The sequence below is a fragment of the Oryx dammah genome, unplaced genomic scaffold (genome assembly GCF_014754425.2).
Source record: "Oryx dammah isolate SB20612 unplaced genomic scaffold, SCBI_Odam_1.1 HiC_scaffold_28, whole genome shotgun sequence".
NCBI classification, from domain to species: domain Eukaryota; kingdom Metazoa; phylum Chordata; class Mammalia; order Artiodactyla; family Bovidae; genus Oryx; species Oryx dammah.
The window spans coordinates 12,311,159-12,335,590 of NW_024070212.1; the positions used below are offsets into that span (position 1 = coordinate 12,311,159).

Sequence of the window (24,432 nt, forward strand, 5' to 3'; positions counted from 1 at the left end):
AAATGAAAACAAGAAGCTAAATGCTTTGCTACTGAATCGACAGATTCTAGGATGTCAGGTCTTTGGGGAAACTGTTTAGAAAACACATAACCACAGAGGTGGACCTCAGCTGGTAACAACAACCAGTGTGATGTGTAAAGTGGAAAAGGAGGACATACATACATAGAAAGATAAATACAGTAAATATCGGCTTGTCTTAAGCACCAAAGCAGGACTGGTGGAAAAAGATGTAGTCTAGGCCAATGTAATGATAGCAACTATTGCTATTATCTCTCTGGGATTAAAATAATTCAGACTAATAACTAGGACTTGACATAAAACCCAAACACTTTTCCAAGGAGAGTCAATTTTTCTCTCCTGGAGCCTGTGTATCAGGATGAAAAGGTTATTACATTTAGTGATGCTCTAGGTCTGAAATCTGCAATCTCTGGGCTACAGTGCTAGCACCTGCAGAAGAGTGTATCTTCAAGTCCCATGAAAAGCGCCCCTGTCCAACATCCCAGCCCCAGCCTCCTCCCATCACGCCCTCACCTGTCGTCCTGTGTTCACACAGGAATCCCTGTGTCTGGAGTGCTCCTGGAGACCCAGCCCCAAGAAGACCAGGTGGTTGAAGGGGAGACGCTGGTCCTTGTCTGCTCTGTGGCCAAAGGCACTGGGAACACCACGTTCTCTTGGCACAGAGAGGACACGAGAGAGAGTCTGGGGCAGAAAAGCCAGCGCTCCCGGAGAGCAGAGCTGGAGATCCCTGTTATCGGGGAGAGCCATGCCGGGCGCTACTACTGCACAGCAGACAACGGCTACGGCCTCATGCAGAGCCAGGCAGTGAACGTCACTGTGAGAAGTAAGGTGTAATCCCCGTTGCTCTTATTTATTCCCATATTTCTCAAATTAGGAGTGGACATAGCCAACACTATCTTTACGATTCTCCTTTTTAAATTTCATTTCCACTCTGCCATCTTCCAAGGTGATAGACACTTTCTTCCATTAAATATCAATAATTCAGGTTGTGAGGAGGTACTCCAGTGAGCTAATGCTGTCCAGGAACCATTTCACCCCTTGGGGATGATTTTGTGTGTTTTTATGCTGATCCATTGTTTTGTTGCTCTCCAAGAACAGCGTCATGTCATTAGTAGTGTTTTGGTAGGGCATAGCTCCACCATCCCAAGTGTCAACTATACTCTCCTTTCAGTAAATCAACCCACAGGACCAAAGATCTAAGGCATCATTTTACTCTGTTACTGAGGGTCTAAGAGTATCTTAGTACCAAATGGCATGCAAGTTAAAAACTTACAAGTACCAAGAGTGAATATAGAGCCCCTAAATGTCCATAGAGGAGATAAGCCTTCCTTTGGGATTGCACAGTCCTAGCTTATATCTCTCTATCCATTCATCTATCTCCATGGAGTCATAAAAAGTCAAGCCAGGTTCCCACTCAGCCGCTATGGCACTGAAGAAATGATTCCTATGGGGCTTCAATGCAGCCTCTATTTCAGGTTCACTTGCATCCTGGGCTAACTACAGGAAAGCAAAGATTTTCCTGCCTTCCTTTATATTTAAACCCCTTAAAAGAGTTATCTCTACTCACTGTCTTCACTTCTATTTTCTTTCAGACCTGTCACTATCAGGCTTTCCTCATTCCAGTAGGTACTATTATACCTATTCATCAGATGCTCCTTTTAAGTTTTCGTTACTGGACCTTCATCACATTTTTCCCTGGAGTAGGAAATGGCACTGTGCTCTGGTATTCTTGCCTAGAAAATCCCATTGGCAGAGGATCTTGGGCTACAGCCCATGAGCCAGGCGTCATTATAGACCCTCCACCTCGAATTTACCTGCAAGTCTGATAGCTCTGCCTTCAAAATATCACCAGAATATGACTAACTGCCACCACATCCACTCCTACCACCTGATCCAAGCCACCTGGATGACTGCAATAATACTGTTCTTCTGTTTTATCTGTGCTTCTACACAGCCTGTTCTTAACACAGCATTGGAAGGAACTCTAAGCTGTAAATCAGATCATGTTTCTCTTCTTCCCATGGCTCCCTATCTCCTTCAGAGAGAGAACCAATGTCCTCTCAACATTCCACCAGGTCCTGGCGATCTGTTGGTCCTACTACTGTGACCTAATGGTTCACCACCCCCCTTCTCCACCTGAGCCACCAGGACCCCCTGTCTCTTCTTCAAACCTTTCAGTCACATTCCACCACAGGGCCTTTGCAATGCTCTTCCCTGATATCCTCATGCTCATTCCCCTGCTTCCTTCAGAACTCTATTCACCTCAATGAGACCTTCCCAGCCATACTATACAATGTAGCAGCTCTTCACCAAGGCCCTCCCTCTCCTGGTCCTTCTTGTTTCTTCCTTGCAGCATGCCTCACAAACTCCCATACCATGTAGCCTTTGCTGTCTCCTTCCACACCCCCCGTGAGGGCTTCCCTGGTAGCTCAGATGGTAAAGAACCCACCTGCGATGCAGGAGACCTGGGTTCAGTCCCTGAATTGGGAAGATCCCCTGAAGATGGGAATGGCAACCCATCCCAGTATTCTTGTCTGGATAATCCCCAAGGACAGAGAGCCTGGTGGGCTATAGTTCATGGGGCCACAAAGAGTCAGACATGACTGACTGACACTTTCAACACTTCCATACCTCCCACAGTAGCTTCATGAAGGTAGATCTCTATTTTGACTATTTGTTATCATAAGTGCCTATTCTACTGATCAGCTCATAATAAGCATTCAGTAAATATTTGCTGAGTGAATATATTTTGCATATATCACTTTTGCTTATCATAATAATAATCCTAGAAAAGAAAGATATCGTTATCTTCATTCTACAGAAAAGGAAAGTGAAACTCAAAAAAGTTTGCTGGTTTGCATTAGGTCACAAAGCTTCTACCTAGCAGCCTGGATTTGAACCTCAATACAATCTTTTAGCTCAGAGACAGAAACTGTTGTCAAAGTTTTTTGAAGTACCACTGTCCACCATGCTAAATAAGCAGAGAACTGTGCTGTTTATATAAAACCAGTCAGCCCTGACTGAGCCATAACCCTAAACAGTTCGGTTAGTGGCTCCGGCAAGGGGTTGCTAATGGCACAGCTGCTCTACAATTTTCCCTTCAACTCCCTTGAGGCATGTCCCGTGATCAAGCAGGGCCTTCCCAGGTCAGGGGAACTGACATGTCTTCCCCCAAATAGATGCCACAGGAGGGTCTGCATCTCACCCTCAAAATTTCTTGAACAGTAATATTGGGTGTAATTCCCAGCAGAGAAGGGCAGAGGCTAAGCCTGAAATACCGTTAAAATGACATTTCAAGAATCAGGTGGGCGAAGGGAAAAAGAGATTAGCAAAGCTGAAAGCTGCCCATAAGACAACCTCTGAAGAGTCTTGAACGCCCTAGAATCCAGAGTGACACTGAGGGTAGGAACATTGCTTCTCTAGGAAGGCTTTTTTGTTTGCTGATTTTCTTTTAAATTTTATTGTAGTATAGTTGATTTACAATGTTGTGTTAGTTTCAGGTGTATAGCAAAATGAGTCTGCTATACATATACATATATCCATTCTTTTTAAGATTCTTTCCCCATATAGGTCCTTATGGAGTATTGAACTATATATATGGAGTATTGAGCTATATCCTGTGCTATATAGGACTTCCTGGTGGCCCAAATGGTAAAGAATCTACCTGCAATACAGAAGACCCAGGTTTGATCTCTGTGCTGGGAAGATCCCCTGGAGAAGGGAATGGCAACCCACTCCAGTATTCTTGCCTGGAAAATTCCATGGACACATGAGCCTGAGGGCTACAGTCCATGGGGTTTTGAGAGTCAGACACAACTGAGCAACTAACAATTACCCTGTGCTATACAGTAGGTCCTTATCAGTGATCTGTTTTGTATGTAGTAGTGTATATATGGGCTTCCCTTGTAGCTCAGTCAGTAAAGAATTTGCCTGCAGTGCAGGAGACCCAGGTTCAATCCCTGGGTTGGGAAGATCCCCTGGAGAAGGAAATGGCAACCCACTCCAGTATCCTTGCCTGGAAAATCTCATGGACAGAGGAACCTGGTGCATTGCAGTCCATGGGGTCACAAAGAGTTGGGCACGACTGAGCGACTAACACACAGTGTATATATGGGAGGGCATGGCAACCCACTCCAGTATTCTTGCCTGGAGAATCTCCATGGACAGAGGAACCTGGTGGGCTCCAGTCCACAGGGTCACAAGGAGTCAGACATGACTGAAGCAGCTCAGCATACACGCACACTGTGCATATATCAATCCCAATCTTCTAATTTATCCCCTAGCCTGGAGAATCCCAGGGACGGGAGAGCCTGGTGGGCTGCTGTCTATGGGGTCACACAGAGTCAGACACGACTGAAGTGACTTAGCAGCAGCAGCAGCAGCAACTATAAGTTTGTTTTGTATGCTTGTGCTTAGCTGCTCAGACATGTTTGACTCTGCAATTCCATGGACAATAGTCCCCGGGCTCCTCTGTCCATGGGATTCTCCAGGCAAGAATACTGGAGTGGGTAGCCATTTTCTTCTCAAGGGGATCTCCCAGACCCAGGGATCAAACCTGGATCTCCTGCACTGAATGCAGATACGTTATCATCTGAGCCACCAGGAAAGCCCAAGTTTGTTTTCTGCCTCTGTAACTATTTCTGTTGTGCAGATAAGTTCATTTGTACCCCGCCTTTTTTTTCAGACTCCACGTATAAATGGTATCATGTGATATTTGTCTTTCTCTGTCTGATTTACTGCACTCAACATGAGTCCAGGAAGACTCTTATACTGAGAAGTTTACTTACAATCCCTGAAAGAGAATAATTGTGAATCTGTTGGTAATTCACACCTACATGTAAAATTTCTCACCTTTCCTTTTGAATTTTAAGGTCAGTAGAATGAATCAGCATCCTCTGATACAGGCAGTGAACTGGTTCTTTCACACATGTAATTTCATTTTATTCTCACAACTGCTCTGCAAGGAAACAGATGATCTCAGAGTTTAAGCAGATTTCGAGGATTCAGTTGATATGCAACAGAACCAGAATGTCTTCTTTTTAATTTGTGGACCTCCTGCAAAATCTCTGTGCTTAGAAATGTCATATAGCATAGCAAATAGCGTAGCAGGATAGAAACTCTGAGGTAGCCTGGAGCACTAGTGCCAAGGTAGGCTGTCTTAGCTTGCATTGCTGTAACAAGATACAATAGACAGGGTGGCTTTAAGAGCAGGAATTTGTTTCTTACAGTTTCAGAGGCTGGAAGTCTGAGATCAGGACTGAAATCAGGTTGCTGGCATGGTTAGTTTCTGGAGAGACCCCTGTTCCTTGCTTGCAGATTGCTGCCCTCTGGCTGTGTCCTCATGCGACAGAGCTGGGGAGAGAGTGAGAGAGATCTCTGGGATCTGTTCTTTTAAGGGCCCTAATCCCATCATGAAGGACCATTCTCACGGCTTCATCTAAACCTAACTACCTCTCAAAGGCACCATCTCCAAAGCCGTCTCACCAGGGTTAGAACCACTTCAGTTATGAACTTTGGTGGAACACAGTTCAGTCCATAGAATGGGCTGAAGTTGGCTAAGGTAGTGCTGTGTGCATGCTCAGTTGTGTCCAACTCTTTGTGACCCAAGGACTGTAGCCCACTAGGCTCTGCTGTCCAGGCAATAGTCCAGGCAAGAATACTGGAGTGGGTTGCCATTTTCTGCTCCAGGGGATCTTCCTGACCCAGGGATCGAACACAAGTCTCTTGAATCTCCTGCTTTGGCAGGTAGATTCTTTACCATTGCACCACCTGGTGCTGTGTGAAAGTGAGCCTAATATGTGAGGGTGTCCCTTGTCAAAGGGCCATGAAATTTCTGAGGGTGAGGGCATTAGAAAAGGCCCTGATGCTGGAAAAGACTGAAAGCAGAAGGAGAAGGGGATGACAGATGATGAGATGATGGGATGGCATCACCGACTCAATGGACATGATTTTGAGCAAGCTCTGGGAGTTGGTGATGGACAGGGAAGCCTGGAGTGCTGCAATCCATGGGGTTGCAAAGAGTCAGACATGACTGAGCAGCTGTACTGAACTGAGGGCATAATGTAAGGGCAATGAATAAGAGATAATGCTTACATAGACATAGCACTTATCATATGTTAAGAACCATTCAAAGCACTTTATTAACTCATTTTTATCCACCAACAATAGTACTGTTATAGTTACTATTATCTCCATTTTACAGATAAGAAAACTGACAAACAGGGAAGATTAAATAAATGTTGCTGGCCACACAGGTAGTAAAAAGAGGAATGACTCCAACCTAACAGCCTAATTTTAGAGTTTATGCCTTCCTTTTTGTTGCTATTCCACTCATAGTGAGATATAATTGACATACAACACCATGTAAGTTTACAGTATACAATATAGTGATTTGCTGCATGTATATATTTCAAATGTATTATCACAAAAAGTTTTTTAACACATCCATCACCTTACACAGTTGCAATTTTGTGAGTATATATGTGATAAGAGCTTTTATAATCTACTATCATCAGTTCAGTTCAGTTCAGTCACTCAGTCGTGTCTGACTCTTTGTGACCCCATGGACTGCAGCACACCAGGCCTCCCTGTCCATCACCAACTCCCAGAGTTTACTCAAACTCCTGTCCATCCAACCATCTCATCCTCTGTCGTCCCCTTCTCCTCCCGCCTTCAATCTTTCCCAGCATCAGGGTCTTTTCAAATGAGTCAGCTCTTCGCATCAGGTGGCCAAAGTATTGGCGTTTCAGCTTCAACATCAGTCCTTCCAATGAATATTCAGGACTGATCTCCTTCAGAATGGACTGGTTGGATCTCCTTGCAGTCCAAGGGACTCTCAAGACTCTTCTCCAACACCACAGTTCAAAAGCATCAATTCTTCGGCACTCAGCTTTCTTTATAGTCCAACTCTTGCACCCATACATGACTACTGGAAAAATCATAGCCTTGACTAGACGGACCTTTGTTGGCAAAATAATGTCTCTGCTTTTTAATATGCTGTCTAGGTTGGTCTATCTTAGCAGCTTTCAAATATATTTACAATATGTTCTTAGCTATAATCACCATTGTATACATCACATCCTCCAAACTTACTCATTTTATAACTGGAAGTTTGTATCCTTTGACCACCTTCACCCATTTCTCCTACCCTCCACCCCCTACCCCTGGCAACCACCAATTCATTCTGTTTTTTGTTTTTGTTTTGAAAGATTCTATATGTAAGTGAGATCATAAAATATTTGTCTTTCCCTCTGTCTGACTTGTTGCACTTAGTATAATGCCCTCAGGCTTCATACAAGTTGTTGCAAATGGCGGAATTTTCTTTTTTATAGCTGTGTAATAGTCTATTATATTCACATTCCATCATGATTGATCAGTGTGTGTTTGTTGTCGTTTAGTTGCTAAGTCATGTCTGACTCTTTTGTGACCCCCATGGACTGTAGCATACCATGCTCCTCTGTCCATGGGATTTCCCAGGCAAGAATACTGGACTGAGTTGCCATTTCCTTCCGTAGGGGATCTTCCCGACCTAGAATCGAATGTGTGTCTCCAGCATTGGTTTGTGCTTTGTCACTCAGTCATGTCTGACTCTTTGTGACCAGTTGGACTGTAGCGCTGCATTGGCAGGGGGATTCTTTACCACTGAACCACCAGGGAAACCCTATATATACCACACTTTCTTTATCTATTCATACATCAATGACATTTAGGTTGCGCATATCTTGGTTACTATAAATAATATTGCAGTAAGCATGGGGATGCAGATATCTCTTTGAGATAGTAATTCTTTTTCCTTTGGATATATACCCAGAAGTGGGATTGCTAGATCATATAATAGTTCTTCTTCTTCTTCTTTTTTTTTTTTTTTAAATTTTCTGGGTGTCTACATACTGTTTTTCACTGTGACATTCTCACCAACACTGTACAAGCGTTTTCTTCTCTCCTTGTCCTTACCAACACATTATTTCCTGTCTCCATTTCTTTTTAAGTTATAGGGAATAAAGTTTATTTTGATGAAAAGTGTAAAGCAAAATTAAAATTGTGCACGTTAGTAACATAACTCAACATGCTTAATTTGGTATAAGTGTGACACATTTTCTTGCTTTCCTATGTTTTGCTAAATCACCATAACCTTGTTGTTGTTCAATCATTAAGTCATGTCTGACTTTGCGACCCCATGGACTGTAGCAAGCCAGGCTTCAATATCCCCCAGAGTTTGCTGAAAATCAAGTCCATTGGGTCAATGATGCTGTCTAATTGTCTCATCCTCTGCTGACCCCTTCTTTTGCCTTCCATCTTTCCCAGCATCAGGGTCTTTTCCAATGAGTCAGCTGTTTGCATCAAGTGGCCAAAGTATTGGAGCTTCAGCTTCAGCATCAGTCCTTCCAGTGAATATTCAGGGCTGATTTCCTTTAGGATTGGCTCTGGTTTGTTCTCCTTGCAGTCCAAGGACACCATAACCTAGACTGCTTTATTAAACTAAGGCATGGAAACTTATTTTTACTCTTTTGCTTACGCTCTGATTTCAAACAATTTTATTTAGAAAAAGCCATTGTAACAGGTGTGAGGTGCTACCTCACTGTGGTTTTGATTTGCATTTCCCTGACGACTAGTGATGTTGAACACGTTTTCCTATGCCTGTTGGCTTTTGCATGTCTTCTTTGTAAAAATGACTATTCAGATCCTTTGTCCATTTTTAAATTATTATTTGAAGGGTTTTGTTTTTTTTTTTTTGGCTATAGAGTTGTATGACTTCCTCATATTATTACCAAGGACTTTTCCCCTATAATTTCTCTTAGGGGTTTTATGGTTTCTGTTCTTAAAGTCTTTAATACATTTCTAGTTAATTTCTGTGAGTGGTTTAAGATGGAGGTCCAGTTTCATTCTTTTGCATGTGAATTAGCAAGTTTCCCCAGCACCATTTATTAAGAGATTATCTTTTCCACTGAGTATTTTTGACTCCTTTGACAAATATTAGTTGATGATATATTCACAGGTTTATGTCTGGGCTCTTGATTCTATTCCACTGGCTGATGTTTCTGTTTTTATGCCAATGCCAATTTGTGTTAGTTGTTCAAGCCTTGTTATATTGTTTGAAATCAGGAAGTGTAGAGCCTACGGCTTTGTTTTTTGTTGCAGGATTGCTTTAACTATTTGGTGTCTTTTGTGGTTCCATACAATTTTTTTTTAATTTCTATAAAAAATGATGTTGGAATTTTGATAGGGACTGCATTGAATCTGTTTGGCTTCAATAGCTTTGAACAATATGGACATTTTAGCAATATTAATTCTTTCAATTCACCAACATGGGATTTCTTTCTATATATTGTGTCTTCATTTTCTTAACCATATCTTATAGTTTTCAATATACAGATCTTTCATCTCCTTGATTAAGTTTGTAATCAATAATAACTCTTTTATTGTTTTTGATGCTATTGAAAATAAGATTGTTTTCTTTATTTCTTCTTCAGATAATCCCTTGTTGCTGTATAGAAGCACAACTGATCTTTGTATTGATATTGTATTCTGCAACTCTATGAATTAGTTCATTAGTTCTAACAGATTTTCTGGGGAATCTTTAAGATTTTCTTTATATAAGGTCACATCTTCAAACAGAGACAATTTTTCTTCTTCCTTTCCAATTTTGAGGCCTTTTATTATTATTATTTTCTTGCCTGATTGCTCTGGCTAGGAATTCTAGAATTATGTTGAATAGGAGTAGAGAGAGGGCACCCTGGCCTTGGAGAATGTATCTGATGAAAAAAATAAAAATTTTCCAACAATTTAGTCTATTCCTTCTATCAGTATTTTTCCCCCCACCTCTTCAAAGCACATAAGACTCCGGCTTCTAGGAGGAAGGAAACGGATGTCATTTGATTGTAGTGTCCCAGTACATTATTTTAAGGGAGAGCAATATCAGAGTTACTGTTGGTTCAACTAGTGTCCTAATCAGTGGAGATATTTGCTTTCTTTCTCAGGCATGTTGCTGTTCCAAGTTAGATTCTGCCAAGTCATCTTTCCAGATGTCTAGGGGAAATTTCCAAATGGCCACGTTACAAGAGTACAGAATAGGTAGACAACTGGTTAGATAGATGTAGTGTGTGTGTGCTCCCTCAGTCATGTCCAGCTCTTTTCAACCCCATGTACTATATAGCCTGCCAGGCTCCTCAGTCCAGGGAATTTTCCAGGCAAGAATACTAGAGTGGGTTGTCTTCTACTGAAGAGAGATCTTCCTGACCCAGGGATCGAATCCCCATCTCTTGTGTCTCCTGCTTTAGCAGGCAGATTCTTGACCAATGAGCCACCTGGGAAACCACAGATGTCCCTCTGAATATTAATGTCCGAAGTGAAGTCAGTGGGTCAGTGGAGGGAGCTGGCTTCCTTTTCTCCTCTTTGCCACAATCCCCTCAGATTCCTGCCTGCTGCCCCTGCGTGGTGAGTCACTTCCTGTCATATGCAGGCTCAGGACTGCGCTGCCCACAAGTGGAATCCTGCTTCCTGTGCCACACAGTCCTAATCCAATCCTCAACAGCCCCCACGGGTCCTTGTCTTTTAGAGCCCTCCCTTTCCCAGGGCACAGGACCCCAGCCAGGTTGAGAAAAGTTTCCAGGGCTTCAAGGCATCTCCAGGCTCTAGAACCCTCCCCCTGAGGCTCACACACACACTTTTTCTGTCCAGGCATCCCAGGGATTAAAAGAGGCCTTGTTGCGGGAGGAACCACTGGAGGATCACTCAGCATTCTCCTGGCTGTGGCCTTGCTGTTTTACTGTTGGCACCAGAGGAAACCGGGTTTGTGTTCTCTCTTACCCTTTGCTAACCTCCACAACCTGTCCCTGCCTCAGAAACCCCATTCATTGCAGCCTTGGAAACTGCCCCATTACCATTCTCCACCTCACCATCCCAGTGCTAATAGATGGGCTCACATGCTTTCTTCAAAAGGCAGTTTTCTTAACAGATATCTAGCCTAATTTATGAAACCTTGGGTGAAAGATGGGGAAGGAATACACATTTTAATGTAAAGTTTCAAGAACTTCAAATGGTTTCCTTGGATAGTTTCTTTGGTCCAAACAGACTGGTCCACTAGATATTTTAGCCCATCCTACATCCCCCATTAAGTGGACAATCAAATAAAACTGAAAGGCCCTATGAAGAAATGACTGAGAATGGGAGCTGACTAATCTCTATCCTTCTTCCTCAGAGATGTCCTTGAGTCAAAGCCTGGGACCAGCATCTTGTATTCCAATGGCTCCGCTCTCTACAGGTCAGGCTACTGGCTCCCCCTCCACCCAGAGGAGAGAGTTTCTCCCACGTACTATCTGTTGTGCTTCCAAAGCCTTCTTGCTTTAGCCTAGGTCAGGCTAGTTTCAGATGTCAGAATCTGGTGTAGAAGACAGACATAAAAGCTTTTTCAGCTCTAGTGCAGTTACCCACATGCTTTAACTTTGTGTTTTGAGTGCATGCTCAGTCATGTCTCACTCTTTGTGACCGCATGGACTGTAGACCCCAGGCTCCTCTGTCCATGGAATTCTCCAGGCAAGAATACTGGAGTGGGTAGCCCTTCCCTTCTGCAGGGGATCTTCCCGACCCAGGGATCGAACCCAGGTCTCCTGCATTGCAGGCAGATGCTCTACTGTCTGAGCCACCAGGGAAGCACAACTCTGTGTTTTTAACTTAATTCAACTCAACTCACCAGATCCTTCCGAGCACCTCCTGTGTATCCTGCACTGGGCTGGATTTACAGAGCTTTGGACCTCTGACCAAAGTGTCCTTAACAAGCCTGAGGTGAAGCTTGAGGTTCTGGGCATAACCACAGATTCTTCTGGAAATCCACCTGTTGCCCCACACTACTCTGCAAGAAAACCAGTTTGGTTGTATTTAGTATTTCCTAAGGTATAGGTATATCAACACAGCCTTGAACCCTAATCAAGTCTCAGATGTTTGCATATTCAACAGAGCAATGTGTAGCCCTGACCCCAGCAAGTTATGTGCTTGGTTCAATTCTTTCTCACGAGAATCTGAGACTGCACCCACATTTGACTTGACTCTGTTAGGCAGCACATAGGCTTCCCTGGTAGCTCAGATGGTAAAGAGTCCACCTGCAATGCAGGTGACCCCAGTGTGATTCCTGGGTCAGCAAGTTCCCCTGGAGACCTAGGCTGCCCACTCCAGTATCCTTGTGCTTCCCTGGTGGTTCAGATGGGAAAGAATTCGGCTGCAATGTGGGAGACCTGGGTTTGATCCCTGGGTTGGGAAGAACCCCTAGAGCAGGGCATGGCAACCCACCCCAGTATTCTTGCCTGGAGAATCCCCCTGGACAGAGGAGCCTGGTGGGCTACAGTCCATGGGGTCGAAAGAGTCGGACACAGCTGAGCACTGCACAGCACAGCACACAGCGCTGGTGGTACATGTGTGTGAAATATTTGAGAACGGGCTCCCTCTGCTGACGCAAATCTGCCTTTGTTTTATTTGCAGGAGATGGCTTTCAGGGAGACATAATCAGGTGAGGTCTCAGCTTTCTGGTTTCCCAAGAATAAAATATGCAGAACTGTGGGGCTACAAGATCAGGCCAAGTGATTTCTCTATGTCCCTGTGACCTGATGCTTCCACTTTCACATTCTTTAAAATGGCCATAATCACAGCTTCTTAGAATCCTTCTAATAGTGTATATAATGGATTTTCCCACATAAATAGATCAGTTTCTTATTTCAAATTTACCCATTCCATTAAATGGATGATACTAAAGGTTATAGATTTTCTAGGTTGGCACAAAATATTTCTGGTGCAAATAGTCCTATAGTTAGACCACATGTTACTATAACTGTATAAAATGATTGCTAGTCCTAGATTTTACAGTGGGGGTCTCAGCTTCTAGTAATCCTCTTTTTGTCCCAAATGTGCTTATTTACTCATCAAATTTTGTGTTTTTAAGTTCGGTTTGGTAAATGTGGTCTTGTTCTTCTATCTATGTCGGTATCTCGGTCTTAGGATATAGTCAGGGTCTTGGATCATGGATTATGTTTAATTGCTTCTTGAATTATCCAGGCAGAATGCTGTGAAGACACTTCCTCCTGATGATGAGGCTGGGTTTTTTTTTTTTTTTTTTTACCAGTTGAGAGTGACCATTCTATTTACGAGATGATCATTTCTAAGAAGTCAAAGACTCTTCTGGCCTTGTTCTGCTGACTTCTCCCCACTTTTTTTTTTCCTTTATTCCACTTTCATGTATAGTATAATGTTCCAAGGATGATCAGTGTTTCTCTGCCTTACAGGAGACCCCTGACCGTAGGCCCACCAGGACCCCTCAACCGCATGTGCCCTGCCCCTGTGGAGCTGCAGCAGTTGTACATCAATGGTGAGGACTCCCTGGTGGGAAGCTGCTCTGGGTCTGAGCCAGAGAAAGATACTTGTTTTGAGGCCTGGAAAAAGGCCCTGGTCTCCCTAAGCATCCCAGACATTCACAGTAAACAATTGTTTATGAAGAAGCATCTGTGTCATACCCCACTGACTGGGACTGATTACAAAGCAAAGTGTTTTTGTTTGTTTGTTTGTTTTTTCTTCCCAGTGCATCCCAGAGAAAGAGACTTGGTATATTCTGAGATCCAGATTACTCAGCCTGGGGCAGAAGGGGAAGGTACGTTACTGGGGAGAGATTGTGGCTTCAAATTACGTTCATTCATTTGACACATTTGCTGAGTCTCCTTTGAGTAAAGGGAGTGAATCAGTGATCAAGACAGATTAAAAATTCCTACATCAGTGCTCAGATTCCAAAGAAAGAGGACAGATACATAAAGCTCTGTAGCATCTTTCCTGATATCAGAACAAAAATAAAACATTCTTCTAATAGACATTGTAATCATGAGGGTATATGTTCAAAGGTTACCTGAAAGTAATGAATGAATTATTGCAAAGCACCTACCATGTGATAAGAATATTATCATTATAATATATAAATATTAATATGTGTAATATTTACACGTTTAGTTAATTTATATAACAACCCCGTGTAACCCACATACTGAGCAAGCAAGACTCATGACTTACTTACAAAAATTTTCTGTCCCCCACTGTGTCTTTAAACTTTCTTCTGTGAGAGATTTTCCTGGACACTCGGGTTGAAAATTCTGGCAACCAAAGGCTTTTCAACACATTCTCCATTCTCTTCGGTGATAGACAGTAGGTGGGCGCTTTATGTCATAGTCTCGTAGTCTCTTACTTAGAAAGTGAATAGAATGCCAAGTTTGAAGATGGTGAATCAGAACTTTCTCCTCTTCTAGAGCAGGCCAGTTTCAGAATGAAGCTGGCAATGGTGTGGGTGAGCGGGAGGACCAGGCAGAGTTGGCTTCTTCCCTATCTCTTGGGTTGACTAGCCCTAACTAGCCTGGTGAAAGGAGTGGGAAAGAAATTAATTCAACTGATACTGTGGAAGCTGGCTCTGCCTTCCTGGGATGACAGATACTTAAGCGGGCACTCCCTCCTATAATGTATATATATATATGGTCTCTTGAGGTTTCCTGATGGAGCCCTCCTTCCTAAAGTTTCTTATGCACAGCTGAGGCATTTCTAATTCCATGAGTTGTTTCTTGCCCCTTCACTGGCCTCACCTCCAATCAGTCACATCCAACTTCCTGCTGCTGGAGTCCCTTGGTACCTGGAGGCCTTATTGAACAGGACTGAAGGTGATCACACTTCTGCTTGTTCTGTCTCCCATGTGGACCACACCTGTACTTGGGGACACCTGAGAATTTCAGGTCCTAGCTGGCCCAGCAGATTTCTTTTGATCCCACCACTTGTTGTGAGTTAGAACTCTCAATGCTACTGATAAGGGGGGTTGAAATATTTTTTTATTGTAATCTGCAGTAAGAAATACAAGCTGTGTAAAAAAAGAGAAAAGAAATACAAGTTGTACTGTTAAGAAATGTGAATGGGCACATATATATGCACACACATACCCATACCTAAACCAAAAGTTTTAGGAGATAATACTTAGTGTGATGCACTCAATTTTCTATTCTACTCAGATTGATTGTTTTAATCAACTTTATGGAGGTATCAACAATATAAAATATTATTCACCACTTTTAAATGCACATTCAAATTATTTTAACAAATGTATCCATTCACAGAACTACCACCACAATCACAGTGTGATGTGTGAACATTTCCAGAAGCCCAGAAAATCCTTTCATACTCCTTTGCAGTTAATCTCCCTCCAGCTTCACCCTTGACAATTACTGATCTGCCTTCTGTCCTATATAGTTTGCTATTCTATAATTTCACATAAACAGATTCTTATATAATGAAATCCTTTTGTTTGGCTTCTTTCGCTTAACACAGTGTTTTGAAATTCATCCACATTCTAGCATAAGTAGTTCACTATTTTTTTGACATGTAAAAAGCTATGCCTTTTTAATATATACAGTTCATGAGTTTAGGGATGAATCAACACCAGAGAAACTGTTACCACCATTAAGGCCATAGATATATGCACCATTTTCCAAAGTTTTCTTTCACACCCTTTATGATGATGATAATGATGATGTGTGGTAAGGACACTTAACATAAGATTTACCTTATTAGCTAATTTTGAGTATATAATAAAATATAGTTAGTGATTGGAGAAGGCAATGGCAACCCACTCCAGTACTCTTGCCTGGAAAATCCCATGGATGGAGGAGCCTGGTAGACTGCAGTCTGCGGGGCCTCGGAGTTGGACACGACTGAGCGACTTCACTTTCACTTTTCATTTTCATGCATTGGAGAAGGAAATGGCAACCCACTCCAGTGTCCTTGCCTGGAGAATCCCAGTGACGGCAGAGCCTGGTGGGCTGCCGTCTATGGGGTAGCACAGAGTCGGACACGACTGAAGCGACTTAGCAGCAGCAGCATAGTTAGTGACTGCAATATGTAGCTCAGTTGCTAAGTCGTGTTCAAATCTTTGCTACCCCATAAACTACAACATGCCAGGCTTCCCTGTCCTTCTCTATCTCCTGGAGTTTCCTCAAACTCATGTGAATTGAGTCAATGATGTCATCCAACCATCTCATCCTCTGTTGCCCTCTTCTCCTCCTGCCTTCAATCTTTCCCAGCATCAGGGTCTTTTCCAATGAGTCACTTCTTCACATTAGATGGCCAAATGATTGGAGCTTCAGCATCAGTCCTTCCAGTGAATATTCAGGATTGATTTCCTTTAGAATTGACTGGTTTTATCTCCTTTCAGTCCAAGGGACTTTCAAGAGTCTTCTTCAGCATCACAGCTTGAAAGCATCAATTCTTTGGCATTCAGCCTTCTTTATGGGCCAACTCTCACATACATGACTACTGGAAAAACTATAGCTTTGACTAGATGTACCTTTGTTGGCAAAGTTATATCTCTGCTTTTTAATATGATGTCTAGTTTGTTATAGCTTTTCTTCCAAGGGGCAAGTGTCTTTGAATTTCATGGCTGCAGTCATCATTGCAGTGATTTTGGAGCCCAAGAAAATAAAGTCTCTCACTGTTTCCACTTTTCCCCCTTCTATTTGCCATGAAGTGATGGGACTGGATGCCATGATCTTAGTTTTTTGAATGTTGAGTTTTAGGCCAGCCTTCTCCACTCCACTCTTCTCTTTCATCTTCATCAAGAGGTTCTTTAGTTCCTCTTTGCTTTCTGCCATTAAAGTGATATCATCTGCCTATCTGAGGTTGATATTTCTCCCAGCAATCTTGATATTCCAGCTTGTGCTTCATCCAGCTCGGCATTTCACATGATGTACTGTGCATTTAAGTTAATTAAGCAGAGTGACAATATACAGCCTAGATGTACCTTTCCCAATTTTGAACCAGTCTGTTGTTCCATGTCTGGATCTAACTGTTGCTTCTTGTCCTACATACAGACTTCTCAGGATACAGGTAAGGTGGTCTGATAATCCCATCTCTTTAAGAATTTTCCAGTTTCTTGTGATCCACACAGTCAAAGCCTTTAGCATAGTCAATGAAGCAGAAAAAGACTTTTTTTTTTTTTTTTTTTGCAATTCCTTTGCTTTTTCTTGGAGAAGGAATTGGCAACCCACTCCAGTACTCTTGCCTGGAAAATCCCATGGACAGAGGAACCATCAGTCCATGAGGTCATGAAGAGTTGGACATGACTGAGCAGATATTTGATCTCTAGTTCCTCTGCCTTTTCTAAATCCAGCTTATACATCTGGAAGTTCTCGGTTCATGTACTGCTGAAGCCTAGCTAGAAGGATTTTGAGCATAATCTTGCTAGCATGTGAAATGAGGGCAATTGTACAAGAGTCTGAACATTCTTTGGCATTGTCCTTTTTGGGGATTGGAATGAAAGCTGACTTTTCCCAGTTCTGTGGCCACTGCTGAATTTTCCATATTTGCTGGCATATTGCGGAGAAGGCAATGGCAACCCATTCCAGTACTCTTGCCTGGAAAATCCCATGGACAGAGAAGCCTGGTAGGCTGCAGTCCATGGGGTTGGGAAGAGTCAGACACGAATGAGCAACTTCACTTTCACTTTTCACTTTCATGCATTGGAGAAGGAAATGGCAACCCATTCCAGTGTTCTTGCCTGGAGAATCCCAGGGATGGGGGAGCCTGGTGGGCTGCCGTCTATGGGGTCGCACAGAGTTGGACATGACTGAAGCGACTTAGCAGCAGCAGCTGGCATATTGAGTGCAGCTCTTTAACAGCATCATCTTTTAGGATTTGAAATAGCTCAGCTGGAATTCCGTCACCTCCACTAGCTTTGTTCGTAGTAATGCTTCCTAAGGTCCACTTGACTTCACACTCCAGGATGTCTGGCTCTAGGTGAGTGACCACACCATCATGGTTATCTGGGTCATTAAGAGCTTTTTTTGTGCAGTTCTGTGTATTCTTGCCACTTTTTCTTAATCTCTTCTGTTTCTATTAGGTCTTTGCTGTTTCTGTCCTTTATTGTGCCCATCTTTGCATGAAATAGTCCCTTGATATCTCTCAATTTTCTTGAAGAGATCTCTAGTCTTTCCCATTCTATTGTTTTCCTTTCTTTCTTTGAATTGTTTCCTTAAGACCTTCTCTCTCCTTATTATTCTCTGTAACTCTGCATTCAGTTTGGTATATCTTTTCCTTTCTCCTTTGCCTTCTGCTTCTCTTCTTACTATACCGTATATCTCCAGAATGTATTCATCCTTGATAACTCAAACTTTGTACCTTTTGAGCCTTACTTCTAGTTTCCTTTCCCCAAGCTACTTGTAACCACCATTCTACTCTGCTTCTATGAGTTTGAGAAAATACAGTATTCGCCCTTCTATATCTGGCTTATTTTTCTCAGCATAATGTCTTCCAGATCCAGCTGTGTTGTCACAAATGACAGGATTTCCTTCTCTCTTAAGGTGGAATAATATTCCATTGTATATGTGTGTGTATGTCTGTGTGTGTGTATCATATTTCCATTTTCATTCATCCATCAATAAACTTTTAAGTTGTTTCTATATCTTGCTGTGATCTATTCAAGATCCTGATTACAATTCCTTTGGATATGTACTTAGAAGTGGAATTGCTGGATCATAAAATAGTTTTATTTTTAACTTTTTAAGAAACTATCATAAAATAGTTTTATTTTTAACTTTTTAAGAAACTTTCCATATTAGCAGTACCAATTTACGCTCTCACCGACAGTGTTCCTGAATTCTTTTTTCTCCACATCCTTGCCAACTCCTGTTATCTTTTGTCTTTTTAATGATAGCCATCCTAACAGGTGTGATGTGATATCTCACTCTGGTTTTGATTCCACTGATGATTACTGATGTTGCGCACCTTTTCAATAACTGCTGTATGTCTTCTTTAGAGAAACATCTCTTCAGATCCTTTGCCCAAATTGGGTCATTACTATTGTTAGTTTAGCTGTTGAGTTGTATGAAATCCTTATATATTTTGCATATGAATCTCTTATCTGATAATATGGTTTGCAAGTGTTTTCTTCCATCTTGTAAGTTGCCTTTTCAGTATCCTTGTGTCTAGTAGAAATTTCAATTGTAAGCTGATCCTGAACTTGGTTTACAAATGAGGTTAAGGACTTCTGCAAGATCCCAAATCCAATGAAGACTAAGTCTTCTGTTTTACTATTATATTTGCTGCATATAGTGCCTATTGCTATATTTGACTAATGTATATCCTCTGAACACCTGCTTTGTCTGTCACTGATTTCTCAGCTATCCTCACTAATCAGTATCTTTCGAATGATAGAATTAGAATTGCCACCAATTTGATTGGGTTAATTGGGTGCTTCTTATCGAGTCACCTTGATCAGTTGCTGCTCTTCACACTCTGTCTTTGACATATTTGTCAAAACACCCTTGAAGCTGAGCACTCTATTGGTGGAGGAGTTATATTTCAGGCACTTTCTGTGTTGATGATCTGTAGCAATATTTCTTCACCAGTGCCTGAATGTTTGCATGAAGCCCCTGAAATTGCATACAAAGTTCCTTGGATGTGTCTATTATTCCAGGGAGAGAGTACATAGCTTCTATTTGGTCATTAAAAAGATCTGTAACCCCAAAAGACCCATGGAAAAAATACGATGAAAAATAGAGTATCCCAGGATGTATCTTTTTCCCCGGGTTCTATCCCTCCATAAAATTGCTACATAGTTCTCATGATTCTATCTGCTCTGAGATTCTTTATGTCTAATAAGGAGGATGTGAGAAATTATACCTGCTAAGTTTTCTCTTACTGTGGCTCCATCTCTAAGAAACGCTGATGAATCAAAACCAGAACATGCTAATGTAAGACAGTTTTCCCCTCAGGGCATACATTTAAAGGATTCTAGTGGGGACTTGCACAACAAGCAGGGGCTGGACTTTGCGACTGGTGAGATGGAGGTGCTATGAATTAATAGAGGCAGTAACTGAAAGTAAGAGAGAAATCATTTCTTAACATCTGGTAAAGAAAGGGAATGAGGTTTCTCTTTGTGGTATTGAGGGAGAACTTTATAGATCAACGGAGCTTGCAAAGAACATCTAGAGGGTTGGGTTAAGAAATGGTAAAACGAGATCACGTGTGTTGTAGGAGGTGTTAGGTAGCAGAGAAGAGAAAATGACAATCAATGCAGAAGGCCCAGTGACCCCCAGATTCTGGGAAATAAGCTAGAAGACTAGGTTTCAAGTAGATCCAAACATTCATCACCCTGTGGTTTTCTTTTTCTCCACAGCCAATACCTTCAGAACATCTCTAGAGAACCAGGTGAGTTTCATTTCCTGACTGTTTTCTCTCCCACTACTACCTATCACCCCACATTCCCTCTCCTTCCAGTTCTTCTTCTATCTTCTTTCCACCCTAGCATGTCTCAATTGTCTACTCTGAAGTGAAGACACAGCTCTGAGATGATTCCGCTGGAAAGGTCACCTCTAAAAATGAAGATGGCATGAAAAGTTATGAGAATATCCGACTTGTATGATGTGTCTCTGATCCAAAGACCCAGCTTAGTGCAGTCCTTGAGGACTCTGGAGTGGCCAACTAGTTCCAGCTTTCCAGTTCTTCTTGCCCATGTGCAGTTACTCCAAGAACTTCTGATTCAGTCTGAGGCAGTGATGGGAAGACCCTTCAGAGACTACACTGAAATGACCAAGATCCACTGTCAAGAGAGAAGCCTATATACCTTCTCTGAGCCTAACCTAATGTGCTCCTTACTGTCTGACTTCAGGAGAGGGAGAAAGACTGCTGTAGAAAAACAGAAGGACAAATTTTGGAGAATTGTGATTTGTACCTAGATAGAAAGGACTGAGTGAATCAGGTCTCTGTGTAATACGTATTCGGCAACTCTCCCCATGGGGAATAGGTTGCATCAATTGGTTTCACTATGACTGGCTGCATGCATACTTCACAAGCAAAGCACAGGTCCATCCCTCCTGCTTACACTGCCTGTCAAGATTCAGTTGCAGACAAAAGAATCCATTTCAAGTGGTTTACAGATAAAGGAATTAAAAAATTTATATCGGCTACTTTGAAAAATCATTTGAAGAGCTGGAGAAGCAGGCTCCAGACTGAGCTTCCAAAAGCAAAACCTAATTACATTAATGTTATTAGGGACAAAGATTTTTAACACTGGAGACAAGAAATACAACAAATATGCAAAGTTAAGTAACAATCTTGGAAAACCTAAATTTGAGTTGGAAATGTCAGTACAAACTGATGACAAAACTTGCTCATTTTAAAAATTTTATCTATTTCTGAGGTCATCCACTGGAAAGGTCTAGAAATAATTAATAATTCAGTAACAATGAGCATCCATTGCACATGCTGTAGTCTCTAAATACTTTTTCCTCCTCAAAGGATATAGAGCTACCTTTCTTGCAGGAGCTGTATCTTTGAGTTATCAAATAGGTGATGTTAGAATAATTCTTCCAATAAATGAAGAAGGACTGAAAGAAATAGAAAGCAACTATTTTATGTTAACGTTTCATGCTACACCTAATGATCAAGTTGATATAAAAAAAAACCGGCCTAATATTATAGGCCTCCTAATGGAAGTATTCAATATCACCTACAAAGTATTTAAGCCTGAATTATCAGAAGTAAATCTACTGAAGTCTCTAGATCTAACTACCAGTTTACAGGAAATACAGTGGAAAAAGGATTTTGTTAAATAGCACCATGGGATTGCGATCAGAAAAATCTAAAGGACAAATGATCTGGCTTCTTTAACAAAAGAAGGAAGGAGAAAGGGAAGACTTATAAATTAAATGATACTTAAGACATGTCAGTCAAAAGGAATGAGTGGGTCTTGCCTCAAACAAATCAAGTTTAAAAAGAATTACTTATGGAATACTAAATGAAATTTATACATTAATATGAAGAAATTATGTTTGGATAATTTATATGTTTGAAGAATTTATGTTTTGGGTATAAATGATAGTATTATGGTTATGTTTTTATTAAAAATATTCATCTTTTACTTCATACTGAAGTATTTGTACATTAATTTATGATTTTGCTTGATATAATCCAACAAGAGTTGGGTGGGCAGGAAGTGGATACAGGTACAGATAAAGTAAAATTGGTCTTGTGAGCACCATTTCTGAAGCTGGATGGTAGGTATGTAAAGGGAGGCAGTAGAGCTTATACTAGTCTCTTTGTATGTCTTAAATTCTGATGATAAAAGTTAAGCATTGCCATTGTATGTATGTATCACAGCTTCTTTACCCAGATCATCCGTCAATGGATCTCTAGGTTGTTTCATGTCCTAGCTACAGTAAATAGTGCTGCAAGGAACACTGGAGTACATGTGTCTTTTACAATTATGATTTTCTCAGGGTAGCCCAGTAGTGGGATTGTTGGGTCATATCGTAGTTTTATTCCTAGTTTTTTAAGGAAACTCCATACTGGCTTCTATAGTAGCTGTATCAATTTGCATTTCCACCAACAATGATAGAGGGTTCCCTTTCCTCCACATTCTCTCCAGCATTTATTGTTTGCAGATTTTTTGATGATGGCTATTCTGACCAGTGTGAGGTGATATCACATTGCAGTTTGATTTGCATTTCTCTAATACTGAACAATGTTCAGCATCTTTTCATGTGTTTATTAGCCATCTGTAAGTCTTCTTTTGACATTGCTCAGTCATAAAAAGGAACACATTTGAGTCAATGTTAATGAGGTGGATGAACCTAGAGCCTATTATACAGAGTGAAGTAAGTCAGAAAGAGAAAAACAAATATGTAAATTATGTAAAAGCCATATATAAAGTAGATAGCCAGTGGGAATTGTTGTATGATTGAGAGAACTCAAACCAGGGTCTGTGACAACCTGGAAGGGTGGGATGGGCTGGGAGGGAGGTTCGAGAGGGAGAAGACATATGCATACCTATGGCTGAATCATGTTGATGTATGGCAGAAACTGACAGTGTAAAGCAATTATCCTCCAATTAAAAACAAATAATTTTAAAAAGATAATAAGACCTAGGGTGGAAGGGATAGTTAGGGAGTTTGGGATGGCCATGTACACACTGCTATATTTAAAATGTATAGCCGAAAATGTCCTACTGTATATAGCTCAGAAAATTCTGCTCAATGTTATGTGGCAGCCTGGATGGGAGGGGAGTTTGAGGGGAGAACAGATACATGTATATATGTTGCTGAGTCCCTTTGCCATCTAGCTGAAGCTATAATATGCATTAATATTGGCTATACTCCATTCAAAATAAAAAGTTAAAAAAAATGTTAAGCACTCCCAATCTCTCTTACTCTGCTTTACTTTTATACCCCATAGCACTTATCACTTTAAAATATACCATACAATTTGCTTATGTACTATGCTTATTATATGTCAGTCCTCTAGAAAGTAAATTAAGGGCAACAACCTTTGTCTTTTTCATTCACTGACATATCCCAAGCACCTAGAACTATGTTTGATACATTGTAGGTGCTTAATAAATACTTTTGAATACCTGAATTACCTATTTCATTCTAAAAAATCTACCATGACAGTTCTTTTAGAATGATGTGTGTGTGTGTGTGTGTGTGTGTGTGTACTTTCAGTGTAGCTAGTAAAACCAGTGTATCAAAATAAATATGGGTTTTAAATCCAAAAAGTTTTAGTTCAAGACTTGAATTTGTCACTTATAATTTCTTAGATAAGTTACATACATTTTTTGCATATAATTTCCCTCTATGCAAAATGAAGATACTATGTACCTCACGGGCTTCACAAGTGGAAAGAACTGATAGCTTATGGTGAACGATGTTGGATTCGTGATCTTTGAAGAAGATTTAGCTTTGGGACCGGTATCAGGCTTGATCACTCAAGAGCTTTTGGGTAGCAGAGTTTTATTAAAGTGAAAAAGGAACAGAGAAAGCTTCTGACACAGACATCAGGAAGGGGCCGGAGAGTGCCCCCATCCTTAGTCTTAGCAAGGGAGTTATATACTTTTTAATTGGTTATTCCAGAAATCAAAAGGATATCTCAAGGTTGTAAAGATCTTACTAGACCCATTTCCACAATATACATTTTAAGAGAACAGGATTAGTAAGAAGGTTTTCAGAAAAGAGAAACATGTCCTCAAAGAAGTATACATTATAGTTATATAATCCTTATGATGGAACGTAGAAAAAAACTTTTGTCCTTTCCTCCTCCTTGAGAATTCCAGACCCCTTTCTTCTCCTTGGGGACCCTGGACTTCTTATCAACCTGCCTAAGGATTGACTCTTTCAGAACCCACCTGCCATTGCAGGAGACATGAGACGCGGGTTTGATCCCTGGGTCAGAAAGATCTCCTGGAGGTGGGCATGGCAAGCCACTTCAGTATTCTTGCCAGGAGAATCCCATGGACAGAGGAGCCTGGTGGGCAAAGTCCAAAGGGTAGCAGACTCTGACACAACTGAAGTACTTAGCACACAGGCATATATCTTGTATGACCATTGTGAATACAGTCATAGTCAAGGCTTTGGTCCT

The 24,432-nt window shown here is 41.3% G+C and overlaps 1 protein-coding gene across 1 annotated transcript in view; it reads left to right on the plus strand.

The window, feature by feature from the left end:
- The window catches only part of FCRL4 (Fc receptor like 4), a 53,215-nt gene extending 32,775 nt beyond the window's left edge, over positions 1-20,440 (plus strand). Inside the window, 7 exon segments of the mRNA XM_040229911.1 lie at positions 554-841; positions 10,696-10,806; positions 12,490-12,517; positions 13,287-13,369; positions 13,580-13,648; positions 20,195-20,226; positions 20,324-20,440. Coding sequence (XP_040085845.1) covers positions 554-841; positions 10,696-10,806; positions 12,490-12,517; positions 13,287-13,369; positions 13,580-13,648; positions 20,195-20,226; positions 20,324-20,440 — 728 coding nt within the window.
- The last annotated feature ends 3,992 nt before the right edge of the window (positions 20,441-24,432 follow it).